The sequence below is a fragment of the Capricornis sumatraensis genome, chromosome 20 (assembly GCF_032405125.1).
Source record: "Capricornis sumatraensis isolate serow.1 chromosome 20, serow.2, whole genome shotgun sequence".
NCBI classification, from domain to species: domain Eukaryota; kingdom Metazoa; phylum Chordata; class Mammalia; order Artiodactyla; family Bovidae; genus Capricornis; species Capricornis sumatraensis.
The window spans coordinates 57,934,080-57,949,023 of record NC_091088.1 but is presented as its reverse complement, the minus strand read 5'-3'; the positions used below and the strand labels follow the sequence as shown (position 1 = coordinate 57,949,023).

The following is a 14,944-nucleotide window of genomic DNA, read 5'->3' as shown; positions in this document are numbered from 1 at the left end:
ACCATCTTATGGCTCCAAATAACATTTCAGATGAAGGGAATTCTCTGGTGGTCCACCAGTGATTAGAACTCCATGCTTTCACCGCTAAGGGTGTGGGTTCAATCCCTGGTTGGGAAACTGAGATTCTCCAAGCTGCTCAGCACGGGGGAAAAAAAAAAACAACAGATGAATTCCAGCCACCTGGCCTCTTGTCTATAAGGTTCGTGTAACCTGGCCCTGTTGGTTCCTTGCCTCGTTGAGGCTCACTCAAGCCCTTGCCACTAGCCTCCTGTCTGTTCCTAGAATGTGCCAGTCTGTTTCTCTTATCCCAGCCTTTGCCTAGACTGTCCCGTTCCCTCTGCTGGGCCTTCATTCTTCTCCCTGAGGGTGCCTCCTGCTTACACGTTGGGATTTGACTAAGAGGCTTTCACTGACCATTCTCTCTACGTGAGTCCGCTGGGGCCTTACTCTGAGTATTACATCCTGGTGCTCCTTTTGTTTGCTAATTTGATTATTCTCTGGCTTGACCTCTAAAATATTTCCATAAGACAATGACATCTGGCTACCTCCACTGCCTCCCCTTTGGTCTAACTGCCATCACATGTCTGCTGGACTTAGGCCCTCGCCGCCTTTCTGAGCCTCCATCCTCACTGCCCACATAGCCTGTGAAAACCCAAGTCGACACTCCCTCCCCTGCTCAGGATCTCCTGTAGCTGTTGTTCTCTCAAGACAAGAGCAAACATCTTCTCGTGGTCCGTGAGGTCATCTGCGATCCGTGCTCCCCCATCACTGCCTTGACCTTGCCTCTCCCTGGCCCCCCATTCACTCGTCTCCAGCCATACTGACTTCCTGGCTTTTCCTCAGACCTTCCAGGTGTGCCCTGCCCCAGAGCCTTTGCACTTGCTGTTCCTGCTGCCTGAAACTCTCCTCCGTGGACCTGCAGGACTCCCTCAAACCCTCCTAGTTTGGGTTCAAATAGCACCAGACCGCCCTTACTAAAATGGTAACCTATTCTCCTCCAAAAGTGCCTACAACCGCCCAGCTCACTCTTTTTCTTGTTATTTATATTATCTACTCCCTTAATTGGAGTCTAAGCTCCGGGACAACGGGGACTTCTGTTCTCCTTACGGCTTCATCCCTAGAGAGTGGCACAGTGTTTGCCACAGAGTACGGGCTCAACCTTCTGAATGCTTCTTGCCGCCTGTATCTCCTCCCTGCAAAGCTACCGGGGGCAAATAGCAGGTGCTTAATGAATCACGGCCGGCTGATGGATGACCGCAGACAAGGTAGGTCGATTTCCCAGCTAAAGCCCAGAAACATGCCCGTGGGGGGTGCTCGCGCGTTGCACCCCTCCCCCTCTCACTTCGCCGCAGCCCCCGCCCGCCCACCCTGCTCACCTAAGACTCTGAGCCAGGTGACTCCCCGACTGGTGCCCTTGGGGAAGGTGGCAAACTCGCAAGTGTAGTTGCCCTCGTCCTCCACCGTCAGCCCCCGCAGGGACAGCGTGGCGTCCCGCACCTCCAGCTCCGTGCCTTGCCCGGCCCCTGCGCTGGGCGCGGTATTGACGAAGGACAGCCGCTCCTTGCCGGGCTTCGGGCTGGGGAAGCTGCGACCATACAGGGGGTGGAAGATGGCCACGTTCTGTTTGCCTTCGGGCGCGTCCAGGCGCAGCCACGTCACCTGGGACACTCGGATTTCAGGCGCTGAAGGCAGCAGGTGGCACGGGAGCTCTACCGTGTCCCCCAAGTTGCCCCGAACCTCAGCAGCGACCTGAACTCGCACATCCTGGGCTCCTGGGGAGAGAGGAGAGAGAGAGACGTCGGGTCGGGGAAGGGCCTAGAAATCCCTGGGCCAGGCAGAGCCATCACGGGAGGGCTCCCCCACCCCCACCCCCACCCCCACCCCCACCCCCATCCCCACCCCCACCCCCCCACGGAAATGCAGACCTCAGGTAATGCAGGCATCTTCACCCTGTCCCAGTTCCCAAAAGGCCAGCCAGATAAGACAGTTTGAGGAAAACTAGGGCCATTTGGGTTCTGGGCTAGCTGTCATACGATTATGGAATTACTGCTCATCGTCTTAGGTGTGATGAATAAATTGAGATTATGTAGTATTCATGTCGGAGAAGGCAATGGCACCCCACTCCAGTACTCTTGCCTGGAAAATCCCATGGATGGAGGAGCCTGGTAGTCTGCAGTCCATGGGGTAGCTAAGAGTCAGACAGGACTGAGCAACTTCCCTTTCAATTTTCACTTTCATGCATTGGAGAAGGAAATGGCAACCCACTCCAGTGTTCTTGCCTGGAGAATCCCAGGGACGGGGGAGCCTGGTGGGCTGCCGTCTATGAGGTCGCAGAGTCGAACACGACTGAAGCGACTTAGCAGCAACAGTATTCATGTAGCCACGAAATTAAAAGACGCTTGCTCCTTGGAAAGAAAGATATGATAAACCTAGATAGCATATTAATCTTCAGAGACATCACTTTGCCAGTAAAGATCTGTAGAGAGTCACAGCTATGGTTTTTCCAGTAGTCATGTATGGATGTGAGAGTTGGAGCATAAAGAAAGCTGAGTGCCAAAGAATTGATGCTTTTGAATTGTGGTCCTCGAAAATACCCTCGAGAGTCCTTCGGACAGCAAGGAGATCAAACCAGTCAATCTTAAAAAGAAAATCAATCCTGCATATTCATTGGAAGGGCTGATGCTGAAGCTGAAGCTCCAATACTTTTTGGCCACCTGATGTGAAGAGCTGACTCACTGGGAAAGACCCTGATGCTGGGCAAGACTGAAAGCGAAAGGAGAAGGGGGCAGCAAAGGATGAGATGGTTACGTAGCATCACTGACTCAATGGACATGAATTTGACCAAATTCTGGGAGATGGTGGAGGACGGAGGCGCCTGGCGTGCTATAGTCCACGGGGTGGGAAAGAGTGGGACATGACTTAGCAACTGAATAACCACAAAGTGTTCCTTAAATCAAAAATCTTTAAAGATATCCTATTTTATTTCATTTTTCACTGCACAGCTTTTAGCGTCTTAGTTCCCCTACCTGGGATAGAACCCAGGCTTGGCATTGAGAGTGCCGAGTCCTAACCACTGGACTGCCAGGGAATTCCCTATCTTATTGAAGTATAGTTGATTAATTTATTTTCTTAAATTTATTTATTTAATTTTGGTCTGTGCTTAAGTAGTTGTGGTGCTTGGGCTTAGTTGCTCTGCAGCGTGTGGAATCTTCCCAGAGCAGGGATCGAACCCTGTGTCCCCCGCATTGGCAGGCAGATTCTTTTTTTTTTTTTTTAGTTTAATAGACATTTATTCCATTATTATACAGTTGAACAACATCTACACACAGAATAATATGGTTTAAGATTTTTTGAATAGGAAGGAATTTGGCTCTCAAAAGGTTTTGCAAGCCTGTTTTCTGGAAATCACTTAAGTGGGCCTTTTAAAAGACCCTTGGGAAAAAAAAAAAAAACAACAACGAGAAAAATTGGTTCAAGAAAATCAGTAATTAGATTTCAAAATTAAATTCCCTATTAAGATAGCAAACCAAGAACTGGGGCAATTCCTCTTCCGTATTTTCTACACTCAAATACACCCTGGGAAACAGAAGTCTAGGCTACAGGAAGACACAATGCAACGAGCAGAATGAGGTGGTGAGCCCAGCCACAACTGGTGGCCTGGCAAGTCTGGAACTGTGAGGCTCTTGAGAGTGGTTTGAGCAGGGATGGGGACAACTGTAGACAGCACAAAGTCAGAAGCCAATTGAACTTGTAGTGACACCAACTACATGACTTTTCTCAGTAGCCTTTAAAAAAATATATATATATATTTATTTGTTTATTTATTTTGCCAGGTCTTAGTTGCAGCATGCAGGATCTTTGATCTTCATTGCAGCATGTGGCATCTAGTTCCCTGACCAGGGATTGAACTTGGGCCCACTGCATTGGGAGCACAGAGTCTTAGCCACTGGACCCCCAAGGGAAGTCCTTCTCAGTAGCGTTTTAAGAATGGAGTGACTTGACCCTAGAGAACACTGATTACACTTAGCAATGATACTTTTAACCCCTAAGGTGGTTCATGATGGTCACAAACTAATACTACAGATAAAACATTTAATTTTTTGATAAGTTTTTCCTATCGTCCTACATTTGAAAGGGATCTGATGAACATCAACCTCCCAATCCTAAATCCTAGGAGTTATTAGCCTCCTAAAACCTCAGGGCTAATAACTCCCTCTCACTTATCTAATGTTCAATTTCCATTAGTTTTAATCACCACCAGTGTCAATACAACCATTTTGCATGAAGTTCAGTATTCTACAGCTACCAGAGTCTGAACCAGGAGCTTTATGTGAACTTCAGTGGTACCACGGAGGCCAAGGCAATTTAATTTTGGTAAACCAGGATTTGATTCATTTGTGAGAACCCTCTTGCAACAGGTCTATTCAATTCTCTTAAAAATGGTGGCATTACTTTTCGCCTTTCAGAAGCGGCAGTTACATAAATGTAGTATCAGATTAAGCCTAAAACATAGACCCTAGTCAACTTTATTTTTCTGCATATGATCTTGAGAAAGGATCAGGACACCCTTCACATTTCCAAGGAATATCCAACTTAAAACATTGTAGCTGCCAAACTCCATAGAACTGCAGAGCATTGCATCACCCCAGTAAAGCCACAGGTCTCATCACATACATCAACAAATCTACAGGGTTAAATTTCTGCACTCCTCTTTTATAGAACTTTACACTTATTGCCCAAACAGCATTTTAAACATGGACATATCAACTCCCTAAGAAAGCAAAAACAAAGGCATTCCCCTTATTAGAAACGGGTTACACCGTCACTTAAAGTCTTCAAGCATCACCGCACTCTAACTTCCATAATTTTTCTTTGGCTGTGCCAGGTCTTAGCATGTGGGATCTTAGTTCCAGACCGACGAGGGATCAAACGCGTAGCAGCACAGGGTCTTAATCACTGAACCACTACGGAAGTCCCTAACTTTTATAATTTGACAATGCATTCAATGAAGCAATCTGCAGACAACTAGTTTTAACAAATTAAAAAACACTTTTAAGCAGACAAGAACGTCCTAAATTGTTTATTAGGTAAGAACTTGACTAACATTACTTATATTAGCAGTAGCGGTGGAGTTGGAGAGTACTGCGCCTTCTCCAAGCTGCACAGCGAGGGCCACCAATAGCGTGGTGGAACTTGTAGCCCTTGCCTGGCCTGCGGCTCTTTCTGCCTGCAGACGTCAGCCCCCGCATCTCCCCGTGCTTGCGGACTGGTTTAGTGATCCACTGAGGGTCAGGCTTTCTTCTGATAGCTTTATGGAATGGATCAATGAGGATAACCTCAAAGAATTGGTATGTAGAATCTTCACCAACCCAGTAGGAATTCAGGACCCTCAGGGCCCCACAGGGGCATCCAGTGCGCTCCTCCGCAACGGACGGAAGGCTTCCAGCAAACTTGAGCTGGTTGACACCGTGGTAGACAGGCTTGCTGAAAGTGGCACCCTTAGGAAATAGGCGTTTATAGCCACCGTGGCCCACACGAATCCGATATATGACATAACCTTGCTTGGCCTTGTATCCCAGCCTGCGTGCCTCATCGGGCGGGGGAGTGGTGGAGATGCGGCGAGGGGGGCACGGTGCATCGTGGAAGAGCGGGTGGTACCGCCAGCCGCCAGCCGCGCACCTGGGGTAGGAAGCGCATCACGTCTGACTGCTTCTTCCTCCAAAGCTCCTGGATGTACTCGTCCGCACTCATTTTGACTCATGCTGATGGCTGCCGCCAGGCGAAAAGGAGCGAAGCTTTCTCCCTGGCAGGCGGATTCTTAACCACTGGACCACCGGGGAAGGCCTATAACTGATTTACAATGGGTCAGTTTCAGGTGTATAGCACGGCCATTCAGAGTTGTCTTCAGATTCTTTTCCTTATAGGTTTAGCAAACATTGAGTATAGTTCTCTGTGCTATGCAGTGAGTCCTTGTTGGTTCTCTCTTTCATGTAGTATTTCTTTTTCTTAGACGATAAAGGGTGGATGAGAATTTCCTGGCGATCCACTGGTTAAGACTATGCTCTCTCACGTCTGAGGGCCCAGGTTCAACCCCTGGTTAGGGAACTAAGATTCCACAAGCCGCCCAGCACAGCCAGAAAGAAGAAAAAAGAAGGGGAAAATAAAAGGTGGAAATGTCATATCTGCAATGTACTCCGAAATGTCAACTCTAGAGGCAGAGATGAGCGAGGCTGCTGGGCCTTTCTTCCAACTTACATGTGTATGTTGGAAACTTTTTGTTGTCAAATGTTTGGAGGGAAAAAAGAATTTTTCAAAAATAACAAAAACTCAAATCTACGCCAAAAGAAATTAAAAAAAAAATTTAAGGTATGTATTTCATTTTTTTCCTGCACAGTTAATAATCCTTTCTCTCACGTTTCTATAAAACCTACAACCCTCTGAGCCTGTTTTTTTTTTTTCTATTAACAGCCTTAGTGAGATTAATTCCCATTTATCCATTAAAAATGTACGAGTCAGTGGCTTTTCATATATTCACAGGAGTTGTGTATCCATTGCCATAATCAAGTTTAGGACATTGTTACAATGCCCCAAAGAAACCCATGTACCCATTATACAGTCAATTGCACCTCCCATCCCCCAGTCACTAACAATCAGTAATCTACTTTTTGTCTAGAGATTTGTCTCTTCTGGGCATATCACATAAATCAAATCATAAAATATGTGGCCTTTTGTGTTTACTTTCTTTCACTCGGCAATGTTTTCAAGGTGTACTCAGGCAGTAACATGGATCAGTGCCTTGGTTCCTTTTTACGGCTCAGTAATATTCCACTGTACAGACTGACCACATTTTGTTTATTCATTTAGCAGCTGATGGACAACTGAGTTGTACTCACCTTTCAGTGATTATGAACAAACCTACTGTGAATATTTCCATGCCAGTTTTTGTCTAAATATATGTCTTTTATTTCTCAGTTCATCATTTGTTTTCTGACTTTTAATAAAAAACAAACATAAAAATAAATGTTTCTCCAGGAACTTCCACTGGTGGTCTAGTGGCTAAGACTTCACGTTCTCAATGCAGGGGCCCAGGTTCAATCCCTTGCCAGGGAACTAGATCCCACATGCCACATCCCTGACTCTAACCCTATGACCCAACGCAGCCAAATGAATGCATTAATAATTTTTTAAGGTGAATTTTTTTTTTTATTTTTACTGTGCAAGGCAGTAAATCATGGGGACTGAGAGCACAGACTGTGTGCCTTCGAATCCTAGCTCTGCCGCTTACTGGCTGTGTGACATTGGACAAGTTGTTTAACCTCTCTGTGCCCCAGTTTCCTCAGCTGTAAGCTCAGTTCAGTTCAGTTCAGTCGCTCAGTCGTGTCCGACTCTTTGTGACCCCACGAACTGCAGCACACCAGGCCTCCCTGTCCATCACCAACTCCTGGAGTTCACTCAAACTCACGTCCATCAAGTCAGTGATGCCATCCAGCCATCTCATCCTCTGTCGTCCCCTTCTCCTCCTGCCCCCAAACCCTCCCAGCATCAGAGTAAAGGGGAGGGTAATAATGGTGCCCACCTCCTAGGAGTTGCTGTTTAAGGATTAAAGGATGTTTGTTGAGCACTTAGCACACAGGGCCCCAGGAAGCGCAAGATCAGTGCTTGGTAAATAAACATAACCAGCTAAGTATAATTACAAGTAGCCCTTGACACCAGCTCTGAGGCAAGATGTGAGGCAAGACCGAGATGTGAGGGGAGGCATGTGTGCAGCGGCTGGCCTCCCACAGGAATCCAGGGAACATTAACAGTGACCCTAGTGAGAGGGTCCCCAAAAGAAGGCAGTCCTTCAGGCAGGACCCATTGTAGGCACTGCTCAAAAGAAGCCATCAGTGAAGGCCGTGTGACACACATATCATCTCGTGGAATCCCTACATATATCTTGCAACTCAAACCCGGGGGGGGCCACCTTGAGATATGGGCATCCTCCCCTCTGGAGGGACCACACTGCAGAGTGTCATGTGTGCGACCCTGGAGCAGATGGCTAGGGGCTTCCTGCTGGCTCTGTGCCCTTTTAGATGGGTGACTTTTTTTTTTTAATATTTATTTATTTGGCTGCACCAGGTCCTGGTTTCAGCATGTGGGATCTTCCATCTTCACTGTGCCATGCGGGATCTTTAGCTATGGCGTGGCAACCCAGCTGCGGCATGCGGGATCTAGTTCCCTGACCAGGGATCGGACCGGGGCCCTGTGCGTTGGCAGCATGGAGTCTCCCAGCCACTGGGCCACCAGGGGAGTCCCCGGGTGACTTTGTTTTGAGCCTGATCTCCTCCATCTGTAAAATGGGAATGTTTGAGCAACCCTGGAGGGTCCCTGGCGATGAGGCCGTGGCATGATTTTCTCCCGTAGGTTCCTCAGAGGGCAGGCACACCAGGTGGAGTCAAGCGGGGCAGACAGCCGCATGCTACCGGCCAAGTCCAGCTCCCTCAGTTACTTTTGGCTCAGGTAGCCTAGTTTCTGAAGTGACCTAGCAGCACAGAAAGGTCTGGAGGTCAAATCCAGACAAAAATCAGGATATGAGACCCTGGGGGCAGCAGTTGGGTGGAGCTGAGGCAGGGTCACCCCCTTGCCTCAAGGTGCCAGGACCCTGCGTGGCCCCCAAAGGCGCTGAGGATGAGACAAGAGTTCCCACAGCCTCTGCCCATTTTGAGCTGGGTGAGGAGGGATGGGAACTCAGTCAGGGAAAAACACCCAGGCCATGAGCCGCAGAAGAGACGTAGGGTGGGGATGAGGGTTTAAATTTTCTGCTTGAGGTAAGTGGGAACCATTGAGGGTTCTTCACTTGGAGAAGAACTTGGCTAAAGCAAAGATTGAGAACTTCAAGGGCTTGAGTGGTAGAACCTTCCTGCCAGCCATCCTTTTCCAGCCTATGCCAACCAGTGGGCAACAAATAGTTGCTCAACACGGTGACCCCAGGTACTAGAGAGTCAGTCCCTGAGGACGGGAATTTGTCTATCTTGTTGCTTACTGTATCCCTAGAGCCCACACCAGGGCGTGGTTATAGTAGGTGCTCAATCAATACTGTTGGGGAAAAAAACAACCAAAAAAACCCTGTTGAATAAATATCAAGATTTGTTCTGGCTGTACATTTCACAGATGTGTCAGGACAAGTCCTCTAGGAGTTGACATTCCAGGAGAGGGGAGAGACTGCACAGACAGTCGGGTCGGGGGGCAGGGCTGGGGGTGGAGGGGAGGACCTAAAGCAGGGGCCTGACCCAGCCGAGGGGAAGGGCAGGAGGGCTTCCTGGAGGAGGAGACCCTTCCCAAGGGAAGCCAAGCTCCAGCCCATGGAGCCCCACACCTCGCTCTGGGTCACTGGGTCCCTTTGGGGACTCAGATTTCTTGTCCTAAGGAAATCCTGTGGCTGCCAGTTGCCTGTCTTCTGGGGAGTTCCCTGGTTGCCCAGTAGTTAGGACCCGGGCTTTCACTGTCGTGGCCTGGGGTTCACACCTCTCTTCTGAGGGAGGCTGTCCTCCTGCAACTTGAGTGGCCCTGGTAGCTTCAGAAGATTAAAAAAAAGGAAAAAAAATAAAACAATTTGGGGGATTTCTTGGCAGCTTAGTGGTTAGGACTCTGTGGTTTCACTGCCGAGGGCAGGGGTTCAATCTCTGGTTGGTTCAATCTCTGAAATAAATGAATTAACTAATTAAATAAAAACCCCACTTTTAGCTTCCTGTGGGGCAAGCTTCTCAGGAATGTCTTTTATCACCAATACTGTCCTGGATGGCCATACACCCCTCCTCTTTCTGACTAGCTGGCCCTCAGCAACCCCTCACCCTGCACCCATCTCCCCATCTCACACACCAGGTTCTTATGACCCTCCTGAGCTCCTGGAGGGTAGGAATTCTTTGCCTGGTCTTGTTCACAGGGGTACCCTCAAGACCTGCACCAGAGACCTGCTCCTGGTAGATGCTGCATACATGTGAAATGAAGGAGGTTCTAAAATTCCAAGGCTCCACGATCCCCATTCTAAACGTCTCATTTTGAATGAATGAATAGCATGGTTCAGCCCCCATATGGTTAACGGCCCATCTTTTAGGTCTTTCCACCTCAGTAAAAGGTTTAGGATGGAAGCTTTGGAGTCATATCTGACTCCACTTTTTCTTTCTCAACCCCCATTGCAATCCATCAGGAAATCCCATCAGCTTCTTCTTCAAAATATATCTTCAAGTGGACCAGGTCTGACCCCTGCATTACCCGTATCCTGGTCTAAGCCAGCGGCATCTCTCCCCTAGGTCATCCCACACACACCCCCTCCCTTGCCATGGAGGGCTGCAGGTGCCCCCTGCAGTTCCCACATGCAGAGAAGGGTCTCCTTCTATGGCTCTCTCCTCACTCAGAAAACAAAAAAAGCTCAAGTCTTTACAGCAGCCCACAAGGTCCTGTGTGACCTGTGCACGTCCTCTTTCTGATCTCATCTCTCACCCTCTCCCCTTGGCTCACCCTGCTCCAGACACGGCATCCTCCTCACCATTTCTCAGACATGCCAGGCAAGTCCCATCTCAGGGCCTCTGCACTTGCTGTTCTCTCATCCTGGAATACTTTCCCCTCCCTCACTCCCTTCAGATCTTTGCTCTGGGGCATTCCCTGACCACCCTAATGAGAACAGAAATTCCCTTCCCGCTAGAACATTAGTTCTGGGGGCAGGGATCTTTGTCTTGAAAGTGTTAGTCCTTCAGTCATGTCCGACTCTTTGCGATCCCATGGACTGTAGCCTGCCAGGCTCCTCTGTCCATGGAATTCTCCGGGCAAGAATACTGGAGTGGGTAGCCATTCCCTTCTCCAGCGGATCTTCCCGACTCAGGGATCAAACCCGGGTCTCCTGCATTGGCAGGCAGATTCTCTGCCGTCTGAGCCTTGGTTCCTGCTGTATTCCCAGAGCCTAGAAGAGTACCTGGCACACTGTAAGATGTCCAGAAATGTGCTGAGTGAATGCATGAGGTGGCGATGGGGAAGCAACAGTGCATTAGATGACAGAGGCTGAGGCTGAGTCAGAGTTTGGGCTTTTTCTTAGGGGCACTAGGGAGCCATAGAGAGTTATAGGCAGGGGGAGGGACAGGGTTAGATTTGTGCTTTAGAAAGAACCCTCAGAATGGACTGGGGCCAGGCTTCAGGGGTCAGGGCAATGGGGATGGAGGATGAACTGGATTGGAAACACATTCAGAAGTTGGAATGGTTGGGACACGGAGGCTGACCAGCTGTGGGGCAGGGGTGGGTGGTGAGGGGAACAAGGTGTATTGGCTGATGCCCAGATGTTTTGCGTTTCAGGCAGAGGCGGGAGAAATGAAGCCAGGAGGAAGGTTGGCCTGGAGTTCAGGCCCTAGTGTCCAGGACACTGTTGGGCGGGAGCCTGTGCCCTGGCCTTGGCCAGAACATGGTCAGCAGCACAGTGGGGGAGGGTGTGGCCGTGGGAACACCAGCCGCCCTCAGCTTTCCTCGGCGAGCCAGGCTGGTGACAGCTTCATGGGGTGTCACCTGGGTCCCCAGACACACTTCCCCTGCCTGTGGCCTGGCATGCCAGGCTTCCTGTGGTGGCAGGGCAGGGGCAGCCCAGGGCATTGTGTGAGCCCAGGGAAATCCTTTGGGCGGGTGGGGACAGAGACCCAGAGCCTGAGACCCTGAGATCTGGGAAGGGGAAATCAGGGCTGAGAGGAAGGGGCTGGGGGCCTGGACTCCTGGGTTCCTGCCTGCCTGGCTGGCTCCTCCCGGCTTGGCTCACCCTCTCCAGACCTACAAGGTATCATGACCTGCCCTCTGACCACAGGGTGTGGCGGACGCCAGCTGGCCCTTGAAGGCCAGCGTGCTTGGAGTGCTGGCCTCAGCTGCTGCCTTAGCTACCTCCTTAATTAATTAATTGCATTAATCATGGTGCCCACCCCCACAGCGGACATCCAGGAGCCGGTTTGGTTGCGCGGGTTGGGGGGGCGGCGGGTGTTGTTGAGCAGAAGCAGCCAAGATATTGGGCTGTCTGTCTGGGTCTGCACTTCTTCACCTGCCTCCCCCAGCCCACCTCTCTGATGGTGGTCATCACTCAGCTCGGGGGATGGTCATCATTCCCCTCCCTGGTCTGTGATTTTCTGCCTTTCTGCAGGGACTCCACCCCTACTGAAGGTCTCCCCTGTGGAGTCTGATGCTTCTGGGGGTGAATCTCTAGGACTGTTCTTCCTGGCTGAGCCCCTCAGACAGAACCCCAGCCCACTGTTCTGCCCAGGACAAGTTTACACCAAAACACTGCTGTCTCTGAGACTCTGGCCCTCCCTTTCACAGGTCCTGTCTCTGACCTCTTGTGTCTCTGTCTCCGGTTCTCAGGGTTCCCAGTCTGCCTCTCTGTGTCTCCCAGGAGTCCCTAGTCTCTGCTCTCTATGTCTGTCCGTCCGTCTCTCTCTGAAAGTTTTATTGAGATACAGTTCCCATACCATATGATTCGCCCATGCAAAGTGTCTGGTTCCATGACTGTTAGTAAACTCCTACATTTGTGCCTCCATGACCACAATCAATTTCAGGTCATTTTCACCAGGCCCAAGAGACCCTATCTGTGCATATTCTCTTTCTTCTGTACTCCGACCTCTGAGGTCTGGATCTTCTGGGTCTGGGGGTCTCCTTGTGTCTGGGATCTGGCTCCCGGCACCGATTCCTGGGGTCTCTAATCTCTCCAGGTTTCTGGTCTCTGTCTCTCAGGATCTCTGATTCTCCGTGGCTCTGACCCTCTGCCTCCCTGGGTCTCACCATCTCTGCATGTTTCTCCACACCCCTGACATACTTTCTCTCCGCTGGGCCATCTTGCTGGGTCCGCTTTTCTCCTCCTCGTCCTCTTGCTCCATTTCTCAGCATCGTTGGGACATTAAAAATGCAACAGCGTCCCTGGTGGGGGCGGGGGAGCTAGCCAGCCTGCCCAACTCCCTGTCCCTCCCGTGTCTACCACCGCTCGTGGCCCCCACATACTGAGGCCTTGAGGCTGGCCTGTGCCCTGACCACCCTGGGTCATCCCATCACCATCACTGACCGGCTTGGGTCTTTTAGGCCCCCCCCCAACTGTCACAAAACCTGTCTTTTTCTGCTGCTCCTGCCTTTCTCGAGATGTCTTCCCAGCTCCCTTTCCCCTGCCCCCTCTTTCTCTGCCCCCATCCCTGTGGCTGGATTCCATCCCCCATCTCTCCGCTCCATTTCTATGTGCGTCTCTGACACCGTCCCTAAATTTGACACCCTCCCTCTATTGGCCTCTGTCCCCATGTGTGTATCTCCAGCCTCTCCCTGAATTCCTCTTGCCCCTCTACTGCCCCGCAGGATGTGAGCAGACCCACCCCTACTTCTCCCCTGTCCAGTTCTCCTTCCCTAATGAGAAGAGACAGCAGGCCGGCAGTCCCCTCTCCTCCCATCCCCCTCCGCTACGTGGGGCTGCCTGGCTGACATGGATGAGCAGTGAAAGCCCGGGAGGACTGGGGAGGGGGGCCGGCCCGGCAAGAAGCCCAGGTGGTGCACCCTCATTCCTTGGAGGCCAAGGAGGGGGAAGTTAGAGGAGCCAGGGGCAGGGAAACAGAGATGGATGGAAAGGAGAGGGAGAGAGAGGGTGAAAAAGGAGGAGAGAAAGAGCTTGGAGAGAGATTAGAGAGCCAGAGGAGCAGACAGGGAGAGGGTGAGAAATGGAGAGAGGAAGAGGGGGAGAGAAAGTGAGGGAAGGAGGGGAGGGAGAGACGGAAAAGAGGAGGAAGGGAAGGAGGGAAGGAAAGAGGCAGAGATGAGAGAGAGCAGGGCACAAAGGCTCAAGGATGGAGTGTGGGGAAGGGGGACGCTCTCCTCCTCAGGTGCTAAGAGCTTCCTCCGGGGATCAGTGGGGTCTCTGAACCTACTCCCCGCCCCGCCCCCCCCCCCCCCGCCCCCAGTGTCCCTGCTGGGATGGAACTGTTATCTCAGTTTTCCAAAGCAGGGAATGGAGACTCAGAGGCACTTTCTGGAGCCCACCATGTAGGGCAGAGCCAAGAAAGACTCTGAAGTCTGCACACTGGCTGAGGATGCTGGGAAAGTGGCTTGTCCTTTCTAAGCCTCTGTTTCCTCATCTGTCGAATGGGAACAGGAACTGGACCTGTCCCTTAGGGCGATTGAGAGCCTTCTGCGAGATCACGAAGTCAACGCCTGGCCCAAGGTGGGGAGGATTCTGAGCATTCTGCCAGAGGTGGCAGGTTCTGATTTTATCTCACTGTTTCTGACGCAGAGGGAGAAACAGGCGGAAGGAAAAGTCAGTGCCCCCGCTCTGGGTTCAAACTGGGAGACCATTCAGAGACAGGCTGGGGGAAAAAAAGATCTAGGGCTCCCAGGAGCTCCCTCGCACTTTCTGGCAAACGTCTGTGAAACTCCAGTATCGTGAGTTTCTAGCTGGGAATAAACAACCGGGTCACCTGCAAAGAGGAAGGGCGAGAGCCTCCCTCACCTGTTTCCTCGAAGCCCCTCCCACTCCTGGGGATGTACCCCTCCCCTAGGGGAGGTGGAGGAAACAGGAGTCGCGGAGGGGGGCGGGGAAGTGGGCACAGCGGAGGGAGAGACAGCGGATTAGGGCGGCGTCTCCTCACGTCCACCTCCCGCTGCGGCTCTGAGGACAAAGGCGCGACGAGAGGAGAGAAGTCCCCCGAAACCGGGAATCCGGAACGGGGACCGTGGAGAGCTCCCGCCCCCGCCCTGCCCCGGCTCGACTAAAGTGAAACCCGGAAAACTTCCCCAGGGATGTCCCCGCCGATCGCTCACAAGGAACGGGAAAGGTCCCAGACGGCAGGACTCTGCCTCCTTAGTCTACGCGGGACACAGGCCGACCGAGCCTCCAGCTTTCAGACAGGGCCTCTGGCTCTTCATTATATCTAGAACCTAAGAGACAGAGTTCCTGCCCACATTTATATCTGAA

At 51.2% G+C, this 14,944-nt stretch overlaps 1 protein-coding gene and 1 pseudogene across 3 annotated transcripts in view; both read right to left on the bottom strand.

Annotated features, from left to right (window-relative positions):
- Positions 1-14,944, bottom strand: part of NECTIN2 (nectin cell adhesion molecule 2) — a 32,501-nt gene that overhangs the window by 16,732 nt on the left and 825 nt on the right. For all 3 annotated transcript variants that reach the window (XM_068991754.1, XM_068991755.1, XM_068991756.1), the window contains exon 2: positions 1,377-1,772. In XM_068991754.1, coding sequence (XP_068847855.1) covers positions 1,377-1,772 — 396 coding nt within the window. The remainder of the gene's footprint in view (positions 1-1,376; positions 1,773-14,944) is intronic.
- On the bottom strand, positions 5,115-5,751 carry LOC138096106 (large ribosomal subunit protein eL15-like; annotated as a pseudogene).